We start from the raw sequence: 24,227 nt of genomic DNA, 5'->3' as shown, positions 1-24,227 counted from the left end.
TTCCCCTCTTATTATGTTTCCATGGTAAACTGCCTTCTCCATCTTCTTGCACTCTCATAGAATAAATTAGTTCCATAAATTGGGTTACCACCCCTATTTCCCAATCTTGAAGAGTCTTTTGAATTGTACTGATTAATGGTCTCCCCTTCCTCCTCCTTCCCATAAATCCAAAACTGTAGAAGCTAGTCTGAACAGGAAAAGCCTCTTTCAACCGATTCTTTCCTACCCATTTGTCCCACAAAAATTTAGTCCACCTACTATTTCTAAACTGAATAGCTGTCCTTGGTCTAAAGTATTCTTGAAAGAGTTTTTTGAATTGAACTAACCAATGGTCTACCCTTTGTGTACCCTAACCACTCCACAAGTCCAACATGCACAAAGAACAATCACCTATTGACACTTTAACCCATTCCAACCAAATATACATGAAAGATTATTTAATTGCTTGGTCAACTTTTTCAATATTAGTGAAAAATTTCCTATTTCACTTGAATAAGCTACTGAACGTTGAGAAGGACGTAAATCAGTTGTCATAATATGACTGCTTTCAAGCAATGGAGAAGGATATGATTAATCATTTCTTCTTCTTTGCACATGTAGCATCTGTTATGGATCCTCCAGCCTTTTTCTTACTCTTTCTTTACTATGTATCTTATCAACTCCAGAGCAACTTCCTTCTTGACTGATAAATCGCCAAACATCTTTGTTCCACTGCTTATGGTCTTCTTTCAATGCTTGCAACTTTTAATGAGCACAAAACTTGGATTGCCACTAAACTTGTACTTTTTCCACCACGTTTTGAGTAGCTCCTCAAAGCGTTCCACTTTAACCACAGATTTTCAAATCTAAATGGGGCTTGACCTTTCCTCTATCCCCCACAATCTAGGAAAATAAGAGAGTGGTCCGATACTGACCTTGGCAACAATTGCTAGGATACTCCTGAAAAATTCTCCTCCTAATCATTGGTGAAAAAAAAGGTGGTCCAATCAAGCTATGAAGGAACCTTCTTAGCCTCCACACTAAGTGATGTTGTCATCAACTAGAGGCGGGTCTACCAACTCAAGCCCTTCTGTACACCTAGAAAACTCCCTTATAGCTAAGGACATCCATCTACAATTCCTTTTCAATTGGGAAGCACACCACATTAAAATCCTCACCTAAACACTAAGGCTCTTGCCATAGTCCTCCGATTGAGGCCAGCTCCTCTAACATCTCCTTTCTCTCCCTCACTTTTAACAGGCCATAATTCCTAGTGAACAACCAAAGGAAGGAAGCCATATTCACAATTTCTAAAACGATAAGAAATAAATTAAGAACCCGGTTTTGTGTCTTGCCACTCGAAAACTCTTAAATCCCACATTAACAATACTACATTAATGACAAGAAATTGTGCATAACTTTTGATGCCTCTGAGCTTGGAATGAAATGGATATTCTTGAGAACTAATTAACTACCATGGGTATGGCATCAAAACCCTTGAATGTGCATGTACTTGTAGTACAACGTCCATGCAAAGATCTTATCAAGGAAGGGGTGCTATAGGTAAAGGTGTATAAAGACTAATTTCTTCTTTCTTTCTTTTGCTAGTTGGCGAGTATGACAATGGAAGAGCATCCTCACAAACTTTCGCTTTTAAACTGATACTAGTACAAACAATTCTATGCCATTGCAATTGTTTTATTCCACTAAAATGAGCAACCACCTATCAAACCTGTAATTCCCATTATCACTTGTTTTCTAAGAGTACTATTAGGCAAAGACTTTTTTCTTTATAGGTAAATAAGAAAATGAATTAAAAGTGCTTGGAAATGGCACCAAAGTACACATTGAGTATATGGAGATTGGGATGGTGGGGGTGCTTCTTGTCAAGACAAGATGGTGGTGGAGGAAAGGGAGGATGTGTTGTTTTGGGCGGACACGGAGAGTGGATCCTTTTCTGTTAAGTCCCTTTATTTTATCCTTGAGGAAGTAAGGGTAGACCCTTTCCCTACTAGAGTGGTGTGGAATGCTTGGGTTCCTCCTAAGGTCAGTTTTTTTGCTTGGGAGGCAGCCTGGGGAAAGTTTTTGACTTTAGACCAATTGCAAAAGAGAGGGTGGTCATTAGCCAATAGATGCTCCCTTTGTTATGTTCATGAGGAGACAATTGATCATATTCTCTTGCATTGTGGAAAGACAAGGTTGTTATGAGAGCTCTTATTCTCTTTGTTCAAGTTGAGTTGGGTGATTCATTCTTTAGTTAGAGCGACCTTGTTAGGGTGACATGGCTTGTTTATTGGAAGAAAAAGGAAAAAAGTGTGGAGTGCAGCACCTTTGTGTCTCTTTTGGACAATTTGAAAGGAGAGAAATAGAAGATCTTTTGTGAATGTGGAGCTTTCTATTCAAAGGCTAAATTTTTTGTTTTTGTGCAACTTATTATCTTGGTCAAACTTGTTTATAGAACATTCATCTATGTCCTTAGTTGATTTTATTGATTGGTTAGGGTAGGATTGAGGGAGGGAGTATTTTTGTTTTCCCTATCTTTTTGGTGCTTTTAGGCAGCCATTGTATACACCGTGTGTACGTTGGTGTGCCTTTTTTTTGGTGTTTTTATACAATTTGCACTTACCTATCAAAAAATGTACACACAGAGTATATAAATAGTGCCAATAGGTGAGTAAAAGAAAAAGGGCAACAAAAAACCACCCTCTAAAACAAAACCAATGCCTTAAAGACCTAGAAAAGCATAATGCCCTCAATCGATCTTCTTGCAAGCATGCTAAGTCTTCCTTTTGCGATCTAAACAAAGCCTAGATAATCTTCCTAGCCCCTCTTAACATTATAAGAGATGAAATTTAGGATCATATACCAAATGCTACAATTTCCCAACTTCTTGATCGTTTACCTTCCACCGTTTTTAAGTAAACAAGACATTCCAACTTTTTTAATTCCCTCAGAACCTACTGTTGGCATGCCAAAATAGCTGTGGAAAGCTGCCAAGTTGCTTGAGGAGCAATCCTCCAAAAGTGCCTCGTCCCTTAGAACCAAACCTAGACCTAGCCGTCTCATTCATCATGGTGTCTTTAGACCTTACCCCAACCTCTTCAAACTCCACCTAGGAGTCATTTACCAAAACCAATCTCAAAGGGCTGCTACCCTTTCTTAAGGGAGCAACTTCAATGCACATCGTATAACCCTTCAAATCGAGACCATCCTCAGAAAGCGAAGAAGAAGCTGCCTGATTTATGAAAGAAGAAATAGAGAGCAATAGAGAACCGGGGCGTCTTGCCGCTTCTGCCCTGAAGGCCTTGTCAGTGCTCATGAGGTGAACCACTGATAGTGAGATCTTCAATGTGTCGTCCATGAAAGTTTCAAACCCCTTCCCAAAGCATGACATTCCACTATGGAGCAGGCCTTTAGGATTAAAAGGAGCCCTAAAGCACCTTAAGCCCAATTGGACTTGGCCCACCTGCATCCCCAGCCCACCATCAGGCTCACTAGGGCCTACAAACTGATGTCCCACTCCTGAATTTGCTTGCCCAATGGGATTACCCCTGGCCAGCCCATGCAAAGAGCCTGACATTGGGTCGGTCCTCACACACATTGATCACCTTGCCATGGGCCTCCTTCCATGGCCTGTGGCCCACTCCTTCAGCCCCCTTCTAAATCCAACCTGTTTTAAAATCCTGCCCCTATTTTCCATAGCTCTGAATGGGCCTTCTTTAATAAATGGTCCATCCTTAAATCCCCAGCATAAGCATACACCCACCAGCAATGCCTGTTCCTGTCCTACCTAAAAGGGCCCTCTTAGAGCCATCTAAATGCGCCACCTTCTTGCCTTTAACAGGAGAACAAGATGGGCTGTCAGAAAAGGTTGTGCTCACCACTTTTGCAGCACACAACCCACACCCTTTGATAGGCACGTCTTCAGTCGCCCTAAACCTAACATGCAACTCCTCATTCTTCCCTACAGTGTTGGACAAACACAATTGAATTTCTTTAATAATTATCATTTTTTTATTTATTGGAAACGACACAAAGATTTATTGATAGATAAAAATAAGTACAAAAGAAGGATGAGGAATCCTCCTGCCAAAGAAAGCTAAGCTATAGAAAAATACACTGAAAAACAAGCAAACACTCTAAAAAGACCACTCCTTATGGAGTACACGCTGCTATCCAATCAAGATGTATCGCATTAAGGGGAGTCCCCTTAAAAACCTTGGAACAATAAGCCCAAAGAGAAGCAAGGAAAACAATAGAGTCCCATAGAGACTCTGAATTCCTTGCTTTATCCTCAAAAATCCTCGCATTTCTTTCCCTCCACACAATCCGAATAAGAGCGATGTTTGCAGCTTGCCACAAGGCTATCCCCCTATTAGACGAACCAAATCCATTGAATTTGATGTACATCATGTCAAGGATGCTCCTCGGGGGGACCCAATCCATCTTAGCTAACTGAAATAACCTGTGCCATAACCCAATCGTCAAGGAGCAATGAAGAAAAATATGATCAGCTGATTCCCCATGCTTCATGCACAGAATACAAATATCCGGATTAAGGGCTTTGTAGGGTCTTCTCACTTGTAGCATGTCATTAGTATTCACCTTCTTGTGTGCCACTAACCAGATGAAGGATTGCACTTTGAAAGGAATTTGAGAATTCCAAACGAATTTAGAAGGAAAAACCTGAGGAGATCCAAAAAATTGGGATAAAGCTAGAAAGAAAGATTTAACTGAAAAAAGCCCTGAAGAAGACAAGGGCCACAATCTGGCATCTGGAACCGAAGGAGATAAATGCACTCCATCAAGAGATCGCATGAGGCCTTCTAAGTCCTCAATCTCAGAATTTGACAAGTTACGACGGAAATTTAAATTCCAAGAGAAAGGACGAGTAGGATCGAGAACTGAAGAAATAGGTATGTTTTTATCCAAGACTACTCTAAATAGACTTGGATATTGAGATCCCAAAGGTTGGTCCCCCCACCACAAATCTTTAATAATTATCATCAATTGCAGATTTTGGATAATATGCTTGTAAAAACATTAATCTGAGTGATAGTGTCTGTTGGCAATCAACTAGAGTCCCTAATTTTGAGCCGTCCTAGTATTCAAATGGTATAGATAGATGGGCAGGCCCATATCACAAGGGGTTTACTTTGCTGGCAGTTGGGATAAACCTATGCTCAGTTCATCTATTCCCTATTGCTCAGTTCCAGCCTTGTGCTTGTGGATGCGATAGTATTCTTGTAAAAGAGAAACCATTTGCCATGTTGACAATTCAACTTTTTTTGGGAGTTTTTATGTTCCAATGCTTCATGGTCTAAATATAAAACAAAGTCTTACAGATGAAATGGTAAATTAGTAACATAGAATTCTTCTGATAAGTTGAATATTGTGGCTTTGCATCATTAGTTTCTCATTAAGGAATGCAGCAGCATTTTCTCTTGGCTGAGAGCACCTACAATCCCCTCACTAGAAGCATTTGTTGCCACCTTAGAAACTTGATAGAAATTTGTTAGGAATAACTTTCTGATAACAGCTAGATATTGATTTTTTGTTGTTGGTGGTGTTCGTGTTATTGTTTTTTTTTTTTTTTTTTTTCAGTTGCTAATTTGTTAATTTGCTGTCTTTTTTTTTTTTTTTTCCTTCTTTCTTTTGTGTGTGTGTGTGTGTGGTGGTTATTTCCCCGCCGCCCCCCCTCTTTTTCCTCTCCCCCTTCTCCTCCTTTGGCCAGGCAAACTTTAAATTGTTGAGATGCATTTATAGATTTCTCCGTTCTCATAGGTGCAGTTTCTGTATGACAATAGAATCAAATGCTTATTCAGTGTTTCTTTTCAGTTGTGGTGTGCTTGCATCTATTATAACAAATCCATTGATGTTAATTAAATTCTTCATCCAATATCAGGTTAAATTTGTTGAGCCTTTACTACGGTCACCTGTTGTAAGTGAAGTGGCCTATGAAACCATGGTGAAGTTGGCTAGGTGTACTGCTTCTCCTCTCTGTAATTGGGCCCTAGACATTGCTACTGCTTTACGGTTAATTGTGACAGAGGAAGTTCATGTTTTGTTGGAACTAATTCCATCAGTTGGTGAAGGGGAGACCAATGAAAGGCCATCGTTAGGTCTTTTTGAGCGAATAATAAGTGGTTTATCAGTCTCCTGTAAATCGGGTCCTCTTCCAGTGGATTCCTTTACTTTTGTGTTCCCGGTAACTTTTCCTCCACATCGTTTTTTTATATCAGTTTATGGTGCTTCTTGTTTATCCCTTTTTCTTTGCTGTCAGATAATGGAGCGGATACTTTTATCCTCCAAGAAGACAGGACTTCATGATGATGTGCTTCAGATTCTTTATCTACATATGGATCCCATACTGCCACTTCCTAGGCTTCGAATGTTATCAGTTACATCTCTTTCACAGACCCATTGTTTCTTTCTGACATTTCATCATTGGTTTCCATATTCATTCTCTTCCTTTATGCAGGTTCTTTATCATGCTCTTGGTGTTGTTCCAACTTATCAAGCATCTATTGGACCTGCATTGAATGAGTTGTGTCTGGGTTTGCAATCAGATGAAGTGGCACCTGTATCTGCTGAACTTTCTCCTTTTTGCCTTTGCAAGGTTCTTTTGTGGTATTTTTTGAATCTCATAATATGCATTTTTTCAGGCTCTCTATGGAGTTTATGCCAAGGATGTGCATGTAAGAATGGCTTGCTTGAATGCCGTAAAATGCATCCCAGCTGTCTCTAGCTGCTCTCTTCCTCAGAATGTTGAGGTCGCAACAAGCATTTGGATTGCTTTACATGATCGGGAAAAGGTTAAGCATGCTTACTGATGTCCTGCAGTAAATTGTTTTTAAACTTATGTATCGTCTTAATATTTAGTTGGCATCTGAATTTCCTACTGATTGTGGAAGGGATATTAAGTTTCTTCTTCAAAATATATTAGCTTATCTGTTTGAGAATGCTTATTTATACCATATCCTTGGATTGGTTCTTTATCTTGTCCTACATGTAATTTAGTCATTTTCTGTCCATGCTTCCTGTTTTAAATATCCTTGTTTCTGGCATCTATCTGTCTTTTTCTCTTACCATTGCATTGAGTTTCCATGCCTGGGCTTTTGTTATCTAATCTTTTATTGTGGTGTCTTGTTGTTCCATAGGCATCTTCTTTGATATTGCTCCAAAGAAGCATGAGAAAAAGGATGACTATGTTTTTATCATCATTTCATAGCCATAACTGCTGTGTTATTCCCAGATTTGTGGGAAAAAATGATGGTGGACAGACTATACCCATAGTTGTTAAAAACTTACGATACAAAGATATAATACATTTTTTTTGGAAATCGATAATCTGTATGTTATCTTAAAGCTTATTTTACGATACACATACGATACATGATATGATACGTGATATAAAGATACAAATAATATTATACATCTTCAACTATTTTCCATCATTTTTACAAAAAATCAAATTGGTTTTTTTTTTTTTTTGTGAAAAAAATGTATTATATTAATTGTTTAAAATGTATTAAAAGATTAAAAATTGAACATAAAAAGGAGAAATAGGTAAAATAGTCTTATATTAAAAATTACATTTTTGTTGTCAAATACTAAATTAGAAGTCAAGTAAATTTATTTTTATAATAAGTATTGAAGAATTTTCATTTGAATAGTTTGAATGTTGACATTGAAAATGATGGTGATTAGTGAATAAAAATTTCTACTTACTATATTAGCTCTTTTTTTTTTTAATTTCTTTTTCGGGGGGGGGGAAGGAATGATGACGGAGATGACAAAGTTGGAACTTTGAAGTATATATATTTGTGTGTGTATGTATTAATCAACAACACAATAAGTGTGTGTGCCTAGTTAAAATTTGGAGCTAAAAATTGAAGAATAAACATTTTTGTGGATTATGTGATGAATTTATATATTAAAGTCATATTTTGTTAAATCTTTAGATCTAATATCTTTTGTAAATTTGCTTATATATTACTTTATACTTCATACTTTCAATTGGTATGTACACATACATATATTTTAAATTTATTTTTCAATAAATAAAAGAAACTTACGATACACGATACAATGCAACACACAATACAGAAAAATGGAAAAATGATACAACTATGACTATACCCCATTTCATAACAAATGGATAGACTTTAAAACATCTGACATAAAGGAAGCAGTGAATTTGTACATCTGAATCTGTGATGCCTGAAGTGTGGTGCTCTACATGTTCCCAAGTATTCTCTGAATTTCAGTTTCTGACTTGGCAGCCATCCTCATGGATAAGCAACCTGCTTTCTAGTGGATCTGTGCAATGTATAGAATGTCCACTGACTGAATGGGACATGTGAATCAGCTTTCATATCTAAAGCAAAAATTCCTACCATGCTCTATGAAATTCTTTAATTTAGTCCTAAGCTGGCATATGACGTTCAGTTAATCTGAATAGTTCTCTAATAAATTATATGGTGAACAATCATTGATTCGTAGTGATGGATGGCAATAAAAAAGCAATGCTTGGTTAGTTGAAGAGAACTTTTGGCATAAAGACAGATCCATAATTCAAATTTGACTTTGCAAAATTGTTGAAACAGTAGGAAATACAATGAAAATGTCATTTCCACATGATTTTCAAGCACCATATAAGTAAAGCATAGACAGAGAAGCTAGTTTACAATTCCAAACCCTTATAACAATGGTAATCTCTAAATACAGAATTGCATTTATTAATAATAAAGTATCCAATGAAACTAATGGAATACCCTAAAATTTCTGCATGACTGATAGCTACAATGAAATGAGAGTGTATAGAATCCCAAAGCACTCATAGAGATTTCTGCATGTCTTAAAAAGTTCTAGAGTTCTAGAGAGAATGGTAAGGACATTGAAGGTCTCTATGGAGAGGAAGACCTTCTTGGTTAGGCTTGAAGGCGAGTCCGGTGGAAAATGGTGCTCACTTACAGAGCATAGTAGAGGCTCTGTTTTCGCCTTAGGTTTTGAGAAGGAAGAGGTTGGGTGGCTGATCGAACATTTGACGAAGGCCATCGAACTGAAGAGTTACATGGGTTTCAACAGAAAATACAAGGGAAAATCCTGTGTCCATTTAATGGAGGTTCAACAACCATGGAAGGTTTATAAGGCTTTCGGAGTTTGCCTTCAATAGAAAGTCAATTTTCCTGGTAATTCCTAAGGGCGAGAAGGGCAGGGGTTGGGAGCAACTAAAAAGCGCGTTGTCTTCAATTCTGGTGGTCCCCTCATTGAATATAGACGAAAAGGGAAGGCAGTGCAGGGAGGAAAGTTTTATCCACAAACATGTGGGTCCTTTGTACCGGTCCTTCACAAATGTAGTTAGAGAAGAAGGACCGAGGAGAGGAGGCCTTGTTCCAATTGGGAGGTGGGCGAGAACTATGATGTGCGAATGTCCAACATATTTTGTTAACTGGGTTGAGGTTGGCTGTGCTCTGGCAAAAAGATTAGGGCAAAAAGGTGTGGTGACTATCGTCCCCTTCTCAGGTGGAAAAGGTTTATTTTTTGTAGAAACGATAGAGGAAGCTTTCTCTTTCCAGGAGTTAAGGTTTCTCAAGATCAAGGGGGGGTATATAGTCCAGTTGAGAAGGTGGTTGCCAAGGGAAAATTTGGAAGTCGTGGGGAAGTTCAGAGGAGGATGGATAGAATTACGGGGATTGCCCTTTCATTTATGGTCTGAGGAACATCTGAAGAAAATTGTGAAGCAGTGGGGGATGGTGACAGAGATCGATTGGCGAACATTGAAATTGTTTGATCTTTGCAAGGTGAGAGTGAGAATTTTAATGAAGGAACGGGTAGTTCTCCTAGCTTTGATCGAGGTGTTAGATGGGGAATGGGTGTTCACAATTTCAGTTGCAGTGGTCGGAGATGAAGACGTTAGGCGAGGTAGAGAAATGGGTGAGTGAACTCGGGAGGATTTTGAGTCTCACCCGTGGACAGGTGGTGGAAGACGGGTTGAGAGAGCTGGATCAACGATTGAAGGAATTTCTTTTGTTGGAGCAGCTGGTAGAATGACGAAGGGAGGAGAAAGGCAAAAGGTTGAAGCAATTCCTACGGGGACACATGGCAAGAGGAGATCGAAAGTGGGGAACAATTCGTTCCGACCCTCCTTGTCGTTCATTTTGAATTCAAACAATTAGAGTTTAGGGCTTGTTGGGTCAAAGCAGGATGGTGAAGTTAGGGTCGGAGGGGACAAGGCCCACTTAGTTGATGAGGAAGGGCATTGAGCCTCTAATTCAAAGCAAGAGAGAAGGGCACAATCTCCTCTTAATCTCAGTCCACTGGTAGAAGCAGACTTGGGCTAGGAGAGGGGTGCTAAATTACATGGCCCGCTTTCGAAGTTGGGCCAAGAAACAGAAGGAAAGAAGCCCATTTTTGAGAAGGGCTCTTTACGAAGAGTAGTCTTCTCTACAAAGGGAAAGGGGTCTTAGAGGTCCTTGATGCTCAGCCGAGGGGCTCCACGATGAAGTTTGGTTCAAAGAAGCTGTGGACTACTCTTTTTCCTCCAAGTTCTGGTTTCCAACAAGGGTTTCGAAGCCGAAGCGAGCCTCTAACGCAGGAGAAGCCATCGTCAGATTGTGAAGCTCATCCAAAGGTAGTTGCTTTCAGAGTAGGAACACAGATGGAACGAGGATTTAGTGTGTGTCCACTCACTTGTTGTCGATTGTCTGGGTTTCAAAAGAGGTGTTCAGGGAAAGGGGCTTCGTTGTCAAGAGGAGACGTGGTTTTGTGCAAATCCTCTAACGTTGAAGACAGAGCTAGCTATAAGGGCCGCGTGGGTTTTGATCATCGTGGTTCATCAGTCACGGTTTTTCCTTCTAATCCAGTAATTAGAGAAAAGGGCTCAACTTTGTGGGGACTTGTGAAATGTTGGTAGCGGAAAACTTGGAGGTATCTTCGTCTTCACATTCTCAGTCATCTTTGTCAACTTTTCCCCCTCCCTTTGGCTTGGCACTTCCACCTTTGAGTCCTTCTGTTCCTGTTCTTCCCAGTTTAGTCTTTCAGTCTCAGTTTCCTATGAAAATTCGAGTTAGTTCTGATTTTTTTCCAAAAAAGACGACGATGGTGCTTTTTGTCAAGTGTCTGTTGGCAATCCTAAACTAGATGTTGTGGAGTCCCAATTAGCTTATCTAAACCAAATGCCTGAGGGTTTTAACCCCCTTAAGACTTTGCCCGACATGCCTAATGAGGCCTCTAACCCAGTTACAGTTAGCTAGGGTGAAGCTGAGTTCTTCCCGTTGGGCGAGTTCCAAATAGAAGGCCTTTCCCCTAGGAAAATGGCTAAAGTTTGTGAGGTCTTAAGTTCTCTGGATATTAAGGTGTATTCTAGGCAGAAGAACAGATTCTCCACAGGTATTTGAGACTTGTTGGAATTGGATGGAGGTTTAGGGTCAGCGAGGTTTATCCATGAAAATCATTAGTTGGAATATCAAGGGTTTGGGATCTAGGAAAAAACAATGGGTGGTTAAAGAATTTTTGAGGCTAGAGAATCCGAATGTTTTATGATGATTCAGGAAACAAAAAGGGAGGTGTGTGATAAAAGGTTTGTTGGTAGTGTCTGGACGGTTAGAAATAAGGAGTGGGCTGCTCTTTCGGCGAGCGGGGCTTCAGGTGGGATTTTGATTATTTGGGACTTTAAAAAACTATGCAGTGAGGAGGTGGTAATAGGCTCATTTTCTGTCTCAGTCAAGTTTGTGTTGGATGGTTGCGGACCCTTGTGGTTGTCCGCAGTTTTTGGCCCAAATAGTCTCTTACTTAGGAAGGATTTCTGGGAGGAGCTTTTAGACATTTTTGGTCTTTTTTTTTTCCTTTATGGTGTGTGGGCGGTGATTTTAATGTTATAAGAAGTTCAGAAAAATTGGGAGGCTCTAGTTTAACTTCTAGCATGAGGGACTTTGATGGTTTTTATAAGAGACTGTGAATTACTTGACCCCCCTTTACGGAACGCCCCATTCACTTGGTCAAACATGCAAGAGTCACCTGTGTGTAAGAGATTGGATCGGTTTCTTTATTCAAATGAGTGGGAGCATCTCTTACCTCAAAGCCTTCAAGAAGTTCTTCCTAGATGGATATCGGATCATTGGACGATAGTTTTGGATACCAATCCTTTCAAGTGGGGCCCAACACCTTTTAGGTTTGAGAATATGTGGTTGCAACATCCTAGTTTCAAAGAGTGCTTCAGTACTTGGTGGAGAAGTTTTCAAGGAAATGGTTGGGAAGGTCACAAGTTCATGAGGAAGTTACAATTTGTTAAGGCCAAATTGAAAGGTTGGAATAAGGATTCTTTTGGAGAGCTAAACGAAAGGAAAAAAAGCATCCTGAATGAAATAGCTAACATTGATGCCGTTAAGCAAGAAGGGATTCTCACTTTTGAACTTTCAGCTCAAAGAGCTTTAAGAAAAGGGGAGTTAAAAGAATTAATTTTGAGGGAAGAAATTCATTGGAGACAAAAAGCTAGGGTGAAATGGGTTAAAGAAGGGGATTGCAATTCAAAGTTTTTTCACAAAGTGGCTAATGGCAGACGAAATAGGAAATTCATCAAGTTTTTCAAGAACGAAAGCGGTTTAGTGTTGAATAATTCTGAGAGCATCACATAGGAGATTTTACTTTATTTTGAAAAGCTCTACTCGAGGACTCCTAGAGAGTAGAAGGCTTAGATTGGTCCCCTCTCTCAGAAGAGAGTGCTTCTAGGTTGGATTCCCCTTTTACTGAAGAGAGATTTCTAAAGCCATTTTTCAGTTAGATAGGGATAAGGCGCCGAGGCCTGATGGTTTTACTATTGTAGTGTTTCAAGATCGTTGGGATGTGATCAAGGAGGATTTAGTGAGGGTGTTCGCAGAGTTTCACAGAAGTGGGATTATCAATCAAAGCACTAATGCCTCCTTCATTGTTCTTTTGCCCAAAAAAAGCCTGACAAAGAAAATTTCAGACTTTAGACCTATTAGCTTGATCACTTGTCTTTATAAGATAATAGCTAAAGTTCTATCTGGGCGATTAAGAGGGATACTACATGAAACTATCCATTCTACTTAAGGTGCTTTTGTTCAAGGGAGACAAATTTTGGACGCAGTTCGTATAGCCAATGAGATAGTCGATGAGAAAGACGCTCAGGAGAGGAAGGAGTTGTCTTCAAAATAGACTTTGAAAAGGCTTACGACCATGTGAGTTGGGATTTTTTTGGATCATGTGTTGGAGAATAAGGGGTTTAGTCCTAGATGGAGGACCTGGATGAGAGGTTGTTTGTCTATGGTCTCTTATGCAGTTCAAGTGAATGGAATAAAGGATGGGTCAAGGCAACTAGAGGATTAAGACAAGGTGACCCTCTATCCCCTTTTTTGTTTACTATCGTCGCAGATGTGTTGAGTAGGATGTTGTTGAGAGCAGAGGAAAGAAGTTTGTTGGAGGGTTTCAAGGTAGGCAGGAATAGAACAAGGGTGTCCCATTTTCAATTCGCATATTATACCATTTTCTTTTCTAACACTTGTGCAGAAGATCTGCAAACTCTCAAGACTCTATTGTTAGCATTTGAGCATATTTCTGGGCTTAAGGTTAATCTTGACAAGAGTAATCTTTTTGGCATCAACCTTGATCAGAATCATCTTTCTAGGTTGGCTGAGTTGCTTAATTGCAAGGCTTCTGATTGGCGTATACTCTACACGGGTCTTCCTCTGTGAGGGAATCTAAAGGCTTGTGGATTTTGGGATCCAGTGATTGAGAGAATCTCACGGAGATTAGATGGGTGACAAAAGACTTACTTATCTTTTGGAGGTAGGATAACTTTTATCCATTCATGCCTTTCCCACATTCTTAACTACTTTCTATCCTTGTTTAAGATTCCCGCTTCAGTGGCTGCAAAAATTGAGAAATTGCAAAGGGATTTCCTATGGTCAAGGGTTGGGGAAGGTAAAAGAGATCATCTTGTTAGTTGGGATGTAGTGTGCAATTCGAAAGTAAAAGGGGGTTTGGGATTTGGGAAGATTTCTCTAAGGAATCTCTCTCTCTTAGGGAAATGGTTGTGGAGGTACCTTAGGGAGAGTTCAGCTCTATGGCATCAGGTCATTTTAAGCATTTATGGGACACATTCCAATGGTTGGGATGCCAACACTATAGTCAGATGGTCACATCGTTGTCCTTGGAAGGCTATTGTATAAGTCTTTCAGGATTTTTCCAAGTATACTCGGTTTGTGGCAGGAGATGGGGAAAGAATTCGGTTGGGAAGACTTGTGGTGGGGGGACCAACCTTTGGGTTTCCAATATCCAAGACTATTTAGAGTAGTCACAGATAAAAATATACCTATATCTTCAATTCTCGGTTCTGCTCGCCCCTTCTCTTGGAACTTTAATTTCGTCGTAACCTTTCTGATTCTGAGATAGAAGATTTAAAAAGCCTCATGCGGTCACTTGATTGTTTGCATTTATCCCCATTGATTTCAGATGCGAGATCTTAGTCTTTATCTTCTTTAGGGCTTTTTACAGAAGTCTTTTTTTCTAGCCTTGTTCCACCTTTCCGATTCTTCTCTAGTTTTTCCTACTAAGTTTATATGGAATTCTCAAGTTCCTTTTAAAGTCAAATCCTTTGTCTGGTTAGTGACACACAAGAAGGTAAACACTAATGACTTGCTACAATTGAGAAGACCCTACAAAGCTATTAGTCTTGACATTTGTAAGTTGTGTATGAAGTATGGAGAATCAACAGATCATCTTTTCCTACATTGTTCTTTGTCGATGGGGTTGTGGCACAGACTATTTCAGTTAGCCAAGATGGATTAGGTTCCCCCGAGAAGCATCTTCGACATGATGACCATCAATTATAAAGGTTTTGGATTATCCAAGAGAGGGATAGTTCTGTGGCAATTTGCATGCATTGCTTTAATTTGGGTTGTGTGACGGGAAAGAAATGCAAGGATATTTGAGGATAAAACAAGGAATTCTGAGAATCTTTGGGATTTCATTCACTTCCTTGCTTCTCTTTGAGTTTTTTGTTCCATGGTTTTTAAGGGCATTCCCCTTAATGTGTTACAACTAGATTGGCTAGCACTGTGTAGCTCCAACGGGATGGTTTAACCTAGAGAGTTTGTTTGTTTTTACTTTGTAGCTTCTTGTTTTCGTATTCTTGCTGTTTAGTTTTTCTTTGGTGGGAGGATTCCTCATCCTTCTCTTGTACTTTTTATTTTTATCAATATATCTCTTTGTCGTTTCCTATCAAAAAAAAATTGTTGAAACAGTGCCTGCTGGGAATGAAATGAAATGGAGCCCATTGGGCACAATATCTGAAATTTGGCTAACAACCTCCCTATCTTTATGCACCTTGCTTCTAAACACCGTCTTGGATCTACAACTTGGTCTAAGAAGTCTAAACATGATAGAGCACTTGATGCTGATTTTCTTAGTTGGTTTGCTACAGCATTTCTGTCTCATCTGAAGGTGGGATCCTTGATGGTCTTGGTTTGGTGGCATGGGGATGCTTAAACTAGTTGCTTGTCTCATCTCATAATCAAAGTCAGCCTCTACCTTCTTCGATCTTTTGAGTGGAGTCTAGGAGCGGATCAGCTTGTGAAATGTGTCCCATGTTACTTTTATCTCATTTCTACTTGACAAGGGTTGAACATTTATTGAACCACCTAAGAATCTCTTGGGTTTATTCTTATAAGGGAAAACTGCCTTAGAGATTAGGCATTTATCTTTGTATAAGTAGATCATTATATTGAAGAGGAAAGAGACTTTTGACAACTTGTAAGGAAACTTTATGAAAATTATTGGACAGAAGTGAGCTTTAGAATTGTTATATGGCACCTCAAAAATTTTATGGAGAAAATCCCAAGGAAATCCAAAGTCAGATATTTCTTAAGAAGTTCCAACAAGAGGTGTTGGACCTTACTATGTCAAGTATATTCTTGTTGAAATCTTTCTTTTTGGTTAATCTTAGATTAAATATATCTCCTTATTTCCTCAAGCAAACTTGAGTTGGAGGTCCAAAATTCCATCAAAGGTCAGGATGTTTGCTCTGTTAGTGGTTAATAAAAGGGTTAGCAACAATAACTTACTGCATATTAGAGAACCTATAAGAACCATTAGCCTTGAGGGTGTCATAGTCATAGTGCTGTAACATGGCTTTTGTCAATTAGTTGATCATTCAATTTCTTCCTAAAATTCCAACCTCTTCAAGATGTCATAATGTTGTCCATAGGCTTTGATACAAAACTGATGTAGGATCTTTAGATTTCCAGCACTAAAGAAGGTTTTGTTTGTTGTAAATTTAGATGAGAAGTCAAAGAAATGAAATAATAAAATAAAAAAAAGGAAAGAAAGGACAAATCCTTGGCAATCATATCAAGGTTCTCAAGCAATCACACCTAGGGCTTCCTAAGCAATCACACTTGGGTGAAAAGAAAGGATACACTTAGATCCTTGGCAATCACACCTTTAAGAAACAAAATAGCCACTAAATTCTTGGTACATTCTATTAATCGAAATTGAAGACATGTCATAGAGGGGAAGTATGGGAAAGAAGAAGGGGGTTCGTATTCTGTGAAATGAGAGGTAGGTATAGGGTTGGAGTATGGAAAGTTATTAGGAAGGGGTGAGACCTCTTCAATGGTAGGGCTTCTTTTGAAATGGGATGTAAGAAAGGTGAAGTGTTGGAAGGTAGATGGTTTGGGCAGGAGCCTTTATGTGAGTTCTTTCCCTCCTTGTATGCTTTAACATCGTCCAAAGATGCTTAGGTAGTGGATTTATGGGATGAAATAGGTATCATTGGAATTCGTGTTTCTCTAAACACTTAAATTGGAATCCGTGTTTTTCTAAACACTTAAACGATTGGGGGTTAAGTATTGTTGAAACATTTTTCTCAAGATTGCAAGATAAGGCGATGAGGGAAGAAAATGATAGGGTGATTTTTAAGGTGTCAAAGAATGGGATTTTTTCTATTAAATCCCCGTACTTTGTCTTAGAGACGGTGAGGCCAATTCCTTTCCCATTGAGCATTATTTGGAATTCATGAGTTCCATCCAAAGCGAGTTTTTTTGTTTGGGAAGCTTGTTGAGGGAAAGTATTGATGTTTGATTAACTGCAAAGAAAAGGGTGGTCATTGGAAAATAGATGTTTTCTTTGTAAAATTGAAGAGGAATCAATTGATTATATTCTTCTTCATTGTGTCAAGTCAAGAGTTCTATGGCAGTTGTTCTCTCTTTTTGACATAGTTTGGGTGCTCTTTAAAGTTGGCATGACTCTTTTGTTAGGACAAAATGGAATAAGGTTTGGAGAGCCACTCTTCTATGCATTTTTTGGATAAGTTGAAAGGAAAGAAACCAAAGGGCGTTTGAAAATGGGTTGTTTGATCATAAGCTAAAGTGTTTGTTCCTAAGTACTCTTTTAGCATGAGTTGAGATGTACATTAAAAAAGGTTCAATGCTTTTTATTGATTTTTAGATTGGCTAGGATCTTGTTGAGAGTAATTTTATTTTAATCAAAGAGAGTTGTTTTTGTGTTCTCTCCTTTGTGGCCTTGCCATTTTGAATTTGTTGTATACATCCTATGTACTTTGGTATACCATTTTCTTTTTTAGTATATATACAACATTTTTATTGCCGATCAAAAAAATTAATTGAGATTGAAACTATGTAGGTTTATATAGACTTACAAAGCCACTTTTCCTAATAAAGGCTAAAACTATATCCTAATAGGAATACAAAATTGACAACTGTATATGTTTATATAGACACACAAAGCTACTTTTCCTAATAAGACTAAGAATATATCCTAATAGGAATGGCTCCTTTTCCTAATCAAATTAAAAACTACAAAAATAGGAATTTGATTAAAAAATAAACTATTAAAATCAATTCTTTAAAAAAAAAAAAAAAAAAAAAAAAAGAATAAAAAGAAGGATTCCAACTAAAATTCTGAAATGCTAAAATTCCTAAACTATTTTTGGCAAATATTGTTTCCCATCACATAAGGACCAACTCTCGGTGTTGCTAGGTTCACACCCTATTGTTGGTATTAGTGAAACTAAGTTCTCAAATAGCTGCTTGTGGTTTTCCTTTGGGTTACTAGGCTTAGATATGATCTATGCTACCTGACATGAACTTCTCATCCATCTCCTTGTATCTATCTTTTTTAGACTTCTATTTCATTTTTTTTTGTTTCTTATAAAAAGAATATCCTCTTTAGATTCATTTTTATTTCATTATATGAAATGGATTTGCTTTTTCTGTTTCTGTATGTAATTAATGTCATTTTATTGAACTCCAATGTTTATTTTAAGAAGTCAGTCACTTTGTTGTCATAATGTTCCTGCTATTTTCAGTCGGTTGCAGAATTGGCAGAGGATATATGGGACCGCTGTGGGTATGTCTTTGGGACTGATTATTCTGGACTTTTCAAAGCACTTTCCCATATCAACTATAATGTTCGCTTGGCTGCTGGGGAGGCATTAGCTGCCGCTTTAGATGAGTATCCAGATACTATACAGGTTAGTGTGCTTTTCAGTTTTCTCCTGTAGACTGTCTGGTGTGGTTTCTTATGGTTTGGTAATATTTTCAGGAAACCCTTTCAACTCTTTTTTCTTTATATATCCGTGATGTTGGTTTTGGTGAGGACAATGTTGATGCTAGTTGGATAGGCAGACAAGGAATAGCATTGGCCTTACATTCTGCAGCTGATGTACTAAGGACCAAAGACCTTCCTGTCGTAATGACATTCTTGATATCACGGGCACTGGTAAGATTTGCTTTATTTTTCTTATTAGAACTTTGTTAATGATGCTTTATCATTTTGTAGACTGTGCTATGTTGAACCAGATGAATATTTTAGTTTGGAGTAGAAATGATTTTACCACTGTTGGAAGGCTTGACCTTGGCAGTTTTTTTGGTTTAATTGTTTCCCAGAGGGATGGTGTTTCAGCCACAGTTATTTCTTAGGAATCTCATGAAAAGAGAGATACTTGGATGTTGCATTTGACATTTTGGAGGATATTTCATTTGTCAACAGAGTTGGGTCGGTCTTTTGTGGATTCAGCACTCCTCTAACCGGCTGTAGATTCTTTGGCTAAATGTGTGCTTCTAGTTTGGAGGTTTATGTTGGGAGTTCACAGGTCCTTAGTCATGTTGCTTTTATGATCTTTGTTTTGGTTTTTCTCATGTTTTGTGGCTGTATGCCCTTCTAGCGTTTTTTCTCTCTTTTTATCAGACCTTGGATATATATTTGTAGGAATAGGATGTCCCATTCTTCCTTGTACTTCTTATGAAATGAGTTTTTTTCTGATAAAAAAGATTTTGAGGAATGGATGTCATCATGTCAATGGGTTTTAGTTTCCTGTCAGTCTATGTTAATACTGAAAAGTAGATTGGAGAAATGGTTTTATAGTGAACCATAATCCTCAGAGGTAAGGAGCAGATTGGAGTGGATTTTAAATTTCCTTTCGTGGGGGAGGGTCAGTTAGAAAGTTTCAATGAGATGGCACAGAGGCTTTTTAGGAAATATTTCTGGGTGTTTAGGTATCGGAAGCCTTAAGCTTCTCTAAATGGCTTAACTTTGAAATGGGCTGTTAGATTTGCAGTAGGGCAGGATCAATTTTAGAGGAAGTTGATTGTGAAAATATGGAGAATTGGAGTGGTTGGTGTTATGGAGAGGATAGGGAAGCTTATGGCTCAAGCTTGTGGAGAGCAATTAACAATGGTGGAGATGAATTTTTCTTGAGAACATGTTTTTCTATTGGAAACAGTCTCTCAACCAAGTCCTAGAATGATTGTTTGTGAGGTCAGACTTCAGAGTCCTCTCAAATTTTGGTTCCAGGTATTGTTCAATCTAGCAGCCCAGAAAGAGACTTTGAGTGTTCAATCATTAGAATGGTGTTTCTTGGATCCTTTCTTTAGAAGGAAAGTCTTGTATTAGTAATTGACTTTGGTGAAATCTCTTCTGCGATTGTTGAACCCTTTCTGTTTGTACCGATGCCAAAAACAGGTTGGTTTGGCAGCATTTTAGGGAGGGATCCTTTGTTCAGATCCTACTACAAGTCTTTAATTGTGGCGATCCTTCCACCTTTCCTGCTAAGTTGGTTTTTAATCCCTGGGTACCTAAAAAGTTATTTTTTCTTTTTTCATTTATGATGCAGTAAGGAGCTTGGGGAGTAATTTTTTTTTTTTTCTTTATCAGAAACAGCATATGTATTAAATATGGTAATAAGTATAAGAGAAGGATAAAGAGTCCTCCCCAAAATACAGGAACTGATAAAAAAAGTATAAGACTAAACACCTCCACTATACCCAGGAGACATCTACAACACATGGGAATATTCAAAAAGCAACTCAACACTCCATAGGGTTGATCACATGTCCAACCAAAATGTTTCTCTCCTACTAATCACACCCTTTTGCTATACATACCAAGTTTCACTCAAGTTGAATAACATTGAGAGGAATACCTTTAAAAAGAATGGTGCAGGATGCCCAAAAAGAGGAATAGATATGAATTAGGTCCTATATAGTTTCTGAAGTTTTCCACCTGTCCAAAAAAATCCTACCATTTTGTTTCCACCGCAAGATCCAAATAAAAGTGAGAAGCTATTTGCCAAAGGGCATTGCCTCTCCTGACACTCCCTAAACCCCTATGAGAGATATTAAATATGCCACATATATGCCTTGGCAGAACCCAATCCAAATTGACTGGATTGAATAATCTATGTCACAGCCCTAAAGTCAGCGGACAGTGTAGAAAGAGATGATCAACCTTCTTTGCACTCTCCATGCACAAAATGCAACAGTCAGGCAAAGGCCTTGATCTTAGATGGAGTTTTAGATTTCCAAAGAAATTTAGTTGGATTCAAAGGAAATGGATTTGGTAAATCGGATAAGGCTAAGAGGAAAGACTTTATCAAGAGAAAGCCTAAAGATGATAAGACCAAACTCTTATATCTAGGGTAGATGGAGACAAGTATGCACAAGAGAGAGAGGAGATGAGTCTTTCGAGGTCCTCAATCTCTAAATCAGTGAGGTTATGAAGGAAATTTAGGTTCCAAGAAAAAAAGGAAGAGGTGCCAAGGATAGCTGAGATAGGAGCATTTTTAGCTGAGATGGGTTCCAAGTAGCTTGGGGAGTATTATTACAACCAATCTGTTTATGAGGACAGAGTGTAGGCATTGCTTGGTTGGTGGTGCTTCTGTAAACAAGATTTTGAATCAACAGATCATATAATCATTCATCATAAGAGGGTTTCTGGCTTATGATCTTTGATATTTATTGTCTTTTTATGGCCTTGGGTCCTAACTAGTTTGGTTAGAGATGTTTTGCCTGGCCGCCAAGCGCAAGGTGGTGTGGCGGATAACCCTTTTGTGTTTATTTTGGATCATCTTGAAACAGTGTTAGTAGAACTGTGCCTACAGAAGCAAAACTTTCTATATGCACATGCTTTGCTTTGCAGACAGAAAGCTTTGGCGACTGAACTAGAGCAATTACACGCAGGTCTGATTAGTGAGCCAGGCAGGAAGCTATGATGCAGTGTTATAATCTGGTGGAGTTGGAAACAGCTAATCTTTCTCTGTGATATTTTGTGTATAGCTTGGGTGTGTGTTAACTTGGTCAAGGAATGTAGTTGTTTGTTTCTTTTATCATTTCCTTTGTGCTGTTTGTGTACATTATTTTGTATTTGGATTGCACCCTATAACACGGTTGCAATGTCTTCTCTAAGCACTGGAGTGTTGGAGAAATATTCCCATTGAGTTGGGTATCATCTCTACAGGGATTTAGGGGAAAAGAAAGTGATCAAAGTAGGGAAGGAAAGAAGAAGATGAAGGAAATTTGGGAAATTTAGAGATTGTAAGCTAAGAAGTCTAAGAGGAATTTAAATAAAAGAGTTCAATGAAGGGGAATACCCAAGGTTTCATGATTATTAGATATAGCTCACCTAAAGGATTGAGACATATTTGACCAAGGCTCAATTAATCCTCTACCAAATAATGAGTGGGTTTAATTGGAAGATATTTCAATATGATTCTGAATTTTCAACAAGAACGAATTCAACACTGTATGATTCTATCCTAACCTTTTAGCTCAATTTAGTACATCAAAATCAAAATCCAAGCATTCGAGACATCATCTAAGAGGTCCAATAAAAAAAAAAGACTTCATCTAAGAGGAAAATATTACATCAATGAAGCAAAGGAAAGGAAAATATGCAAAATAAACTGAGTAGAATTCCTTAATAGAATTCTCACAATTCAGCTATATAATCTCTCATCCTTTGTATGACCCACAGCCTCACTGTAAGCCCTAGCTATGAAAATCTAGTTTTTTTTTATAGAGGAGCTGGAGAAAAATAACCTTGCACACAACCTAGAATTGACCTGAAAACAGAGTAGAAGGAGAAGATAATGATTGAGTGAAGAGCAACCAGTCAAGAGAAGAAGCAGCTGAAGGTCTGCCTTTATTCTGCCTGTCTATACCCTTCCAAGCCTCAACCCTCTTTGGGACATGTGGATGGCCTGGATGGAGCTGTGACAATGTCCATGACCAAGGAAAAAGGATGTCTCCATGTGTAATTTTGTGCATGCAGAAGGAGCCTCAGCTCAATCCGATCAGCCCTGTGTGGCGCTCAGTCTTGTGCTGCAAAACCTGCTGGCGTGCTTCAGATAGTTGCATGAGCAGGATGAAGGCCCCAAATCTCAGTCTATGTTCTGTGATTTCACTTGTGTGATCAAGAAATCTGCTCATGCAGATTATGGTGCATCAACCTCAGTCCTTATAGTGGTGATCTGCTAGAGCAGAGGAAGAATTTGCTTGAGAGATACACATCCCCGCTCCATTCTTCCTGTTTTCTCTCCAACTTCTCCATACTTAAACCATTGCTCCTGACCTTGATAAAATGCCATCATTAAGTAGAACTTTAGGAACGACCAATTTTATCATTGTAGTGGTTCTAGCTAGATTTTTTATGCTTATATGAGGTGCTCAATCACTAAACTTTGCAACCTAAGCATGTCTTAATCCCTCTTCACAGAGAATTTTAGTGATTACCACACCCTTTTTCTGTTAGGTGCCTTTACCAACATACCTGTCCCTATTTTGCCTATTAAAAAGGAAAAAAAGAAGGGGGAAAAAAGAACTTTGGAGTTTAAAACTCGTTGAACTGATGAACTTTTGACAGCAAGATCTCTCTCTGTGTGTCTTCCCACCTTAGCAACACTCAGGGCCTTTAAAAAATAAAAAGAAAGAAAGAAAGGCGTATATCTTTTTCTATAATTATCTTTTTTATTTTTTTAGGATGTTGTTCTGAAGAATTTGCTGGTTATAGCCTTTTCATCAACCTTATGCATCGCTGGATATAATGATAGCGTGCCATCATATTAACTCTAACTTTATTGTTTCCCTCATAATTCTATTTCCTTTGAGATAAAAAGAGCCTAGATCCTAGAAGCATGGTTGAATTTAATATGCACTGTTGAGTGATTCAAGAATTTGATGAGATTAGAAACATTGGTACTAATTTGTCAATGCATTTGATATTGCAGGCTGATCCAAATGCAGATGTTCGAGGAAGAATGATTAATGCTGGAATTCTGATTATTGATAAGCATGGAAGAGATAATGTGTCCTTGTTATTTCCAATCTTTGAGAACTACTTAAACAAAAAGGTTAGTATCCATTTTAAGCAAAAAGTTCTTTGACTCTAAATAATTACTGGAGGTCTTTCTTTCTCTTTGATTAAATATTCATTGATGTCTCAATCCTAAATGGAAGGAATGCATATTCCTAATATGGCAACTTCGCAAAGCTTCCTGGATGTTTTCATTTATTTGTTTTCTTTTGCCCAGACATCTGATGAAGAAAAATATGATTTGGTGCGTGAAGGTGTAGTTATTTTCACTGGAGCTTTGGCTAAACACTTAGCAAAGGTATAAGTTTATTGTCCTGTCTTTCTTCGGAATAATTTGGCATCATTCTGGCATTCTAGTTTAACCTTAATATCTATATTTTGAACAGGATGATCCTAAAGTTCATGCTGTTGTAGAGAAGTTGTTGGATGTGTTGAACACTCCATCAGAAGCAGTTCAACGGGCAGTCTCAACATGCCTATCTCCATTGATGCAATCAAAGCAAGTATGTTACAAGAGAAAGGATTTTAGATGTTATCCATTTTTATTTTTTATTTTTTTGTTTCTGCAAAGGTCAATGTTATTTGAAAACATGATATTCTCTCAAATTTGTCACTTC

The 24,227-nt window shown here is 38.3% G+C and overlaps 1 protein-coding gene across 2 annotated transcripts in view; it reads left to right on the top strand.

Annotated features, from left to right (window-relative positions):
- The window catches only part of LOC100248532 (protein ILITYHIA), an 82,805-nt gene that overhangs the window by 36,896 nt on the left and 21,682 nt on the right, over positions 1–24,227 (top strand). The window contains exons 19-27 of one of the 2 annotated variants that reach the window (XM_010650645.3): positions 5,885–6,187; positions 6,263–6,379; positions 6,461–6,562; positions 6,645–6,794; positions 18,329–18,493; positions 18,565–18,741; positions 23,525–23,647; positions 23,828–23,908; positions 23,997–24,113. In XM_010650645.3, the coding sequence (XP_010648947.1) occupies positions 5,885–6,187; positions 6,263–6,379; positions 6,461–6,562; positions 6,645–6,794; positions 18,329–18,493; positions 18,565–18,741; positions 23,525–23,647; positions 23,828–23,908; positions 23,997–24,113 (1,335 nt within the window). Of the gene's footprint in view, positions 1–5,884; positions 6,188–6,262; positions 6,563–6,644; positions 6,795–18,328; positions 18,494–18,564; positions 18,742–23,524; positions 23,648–23,827; positions 23,909–23,996; positions 24,114–24,227 lie in introns of both variants that reach the window. The other variant, XM_019219390.2, reaches the window with a different exon arrangement.

The sequence above is a fragment of the Vitis vinifera genome, chromosome 4, assembly GCF_030704535.1.
Source record: "Vitis vinifera cultivar Pinot Noir 40024 chromosome 4, ASM3070453v1".
Taxonomy (NCBI): Eukaryota; Viridiplantae; Streptophyta; class Magnoliopsida; order Vitales; family Vitaceae; genus Vitis; species Vitis vinifera.
Note: the sequence above shows the minus strand (reverse complement) of the source record. Positions and strands in the feature narration are given on the sequence as shown.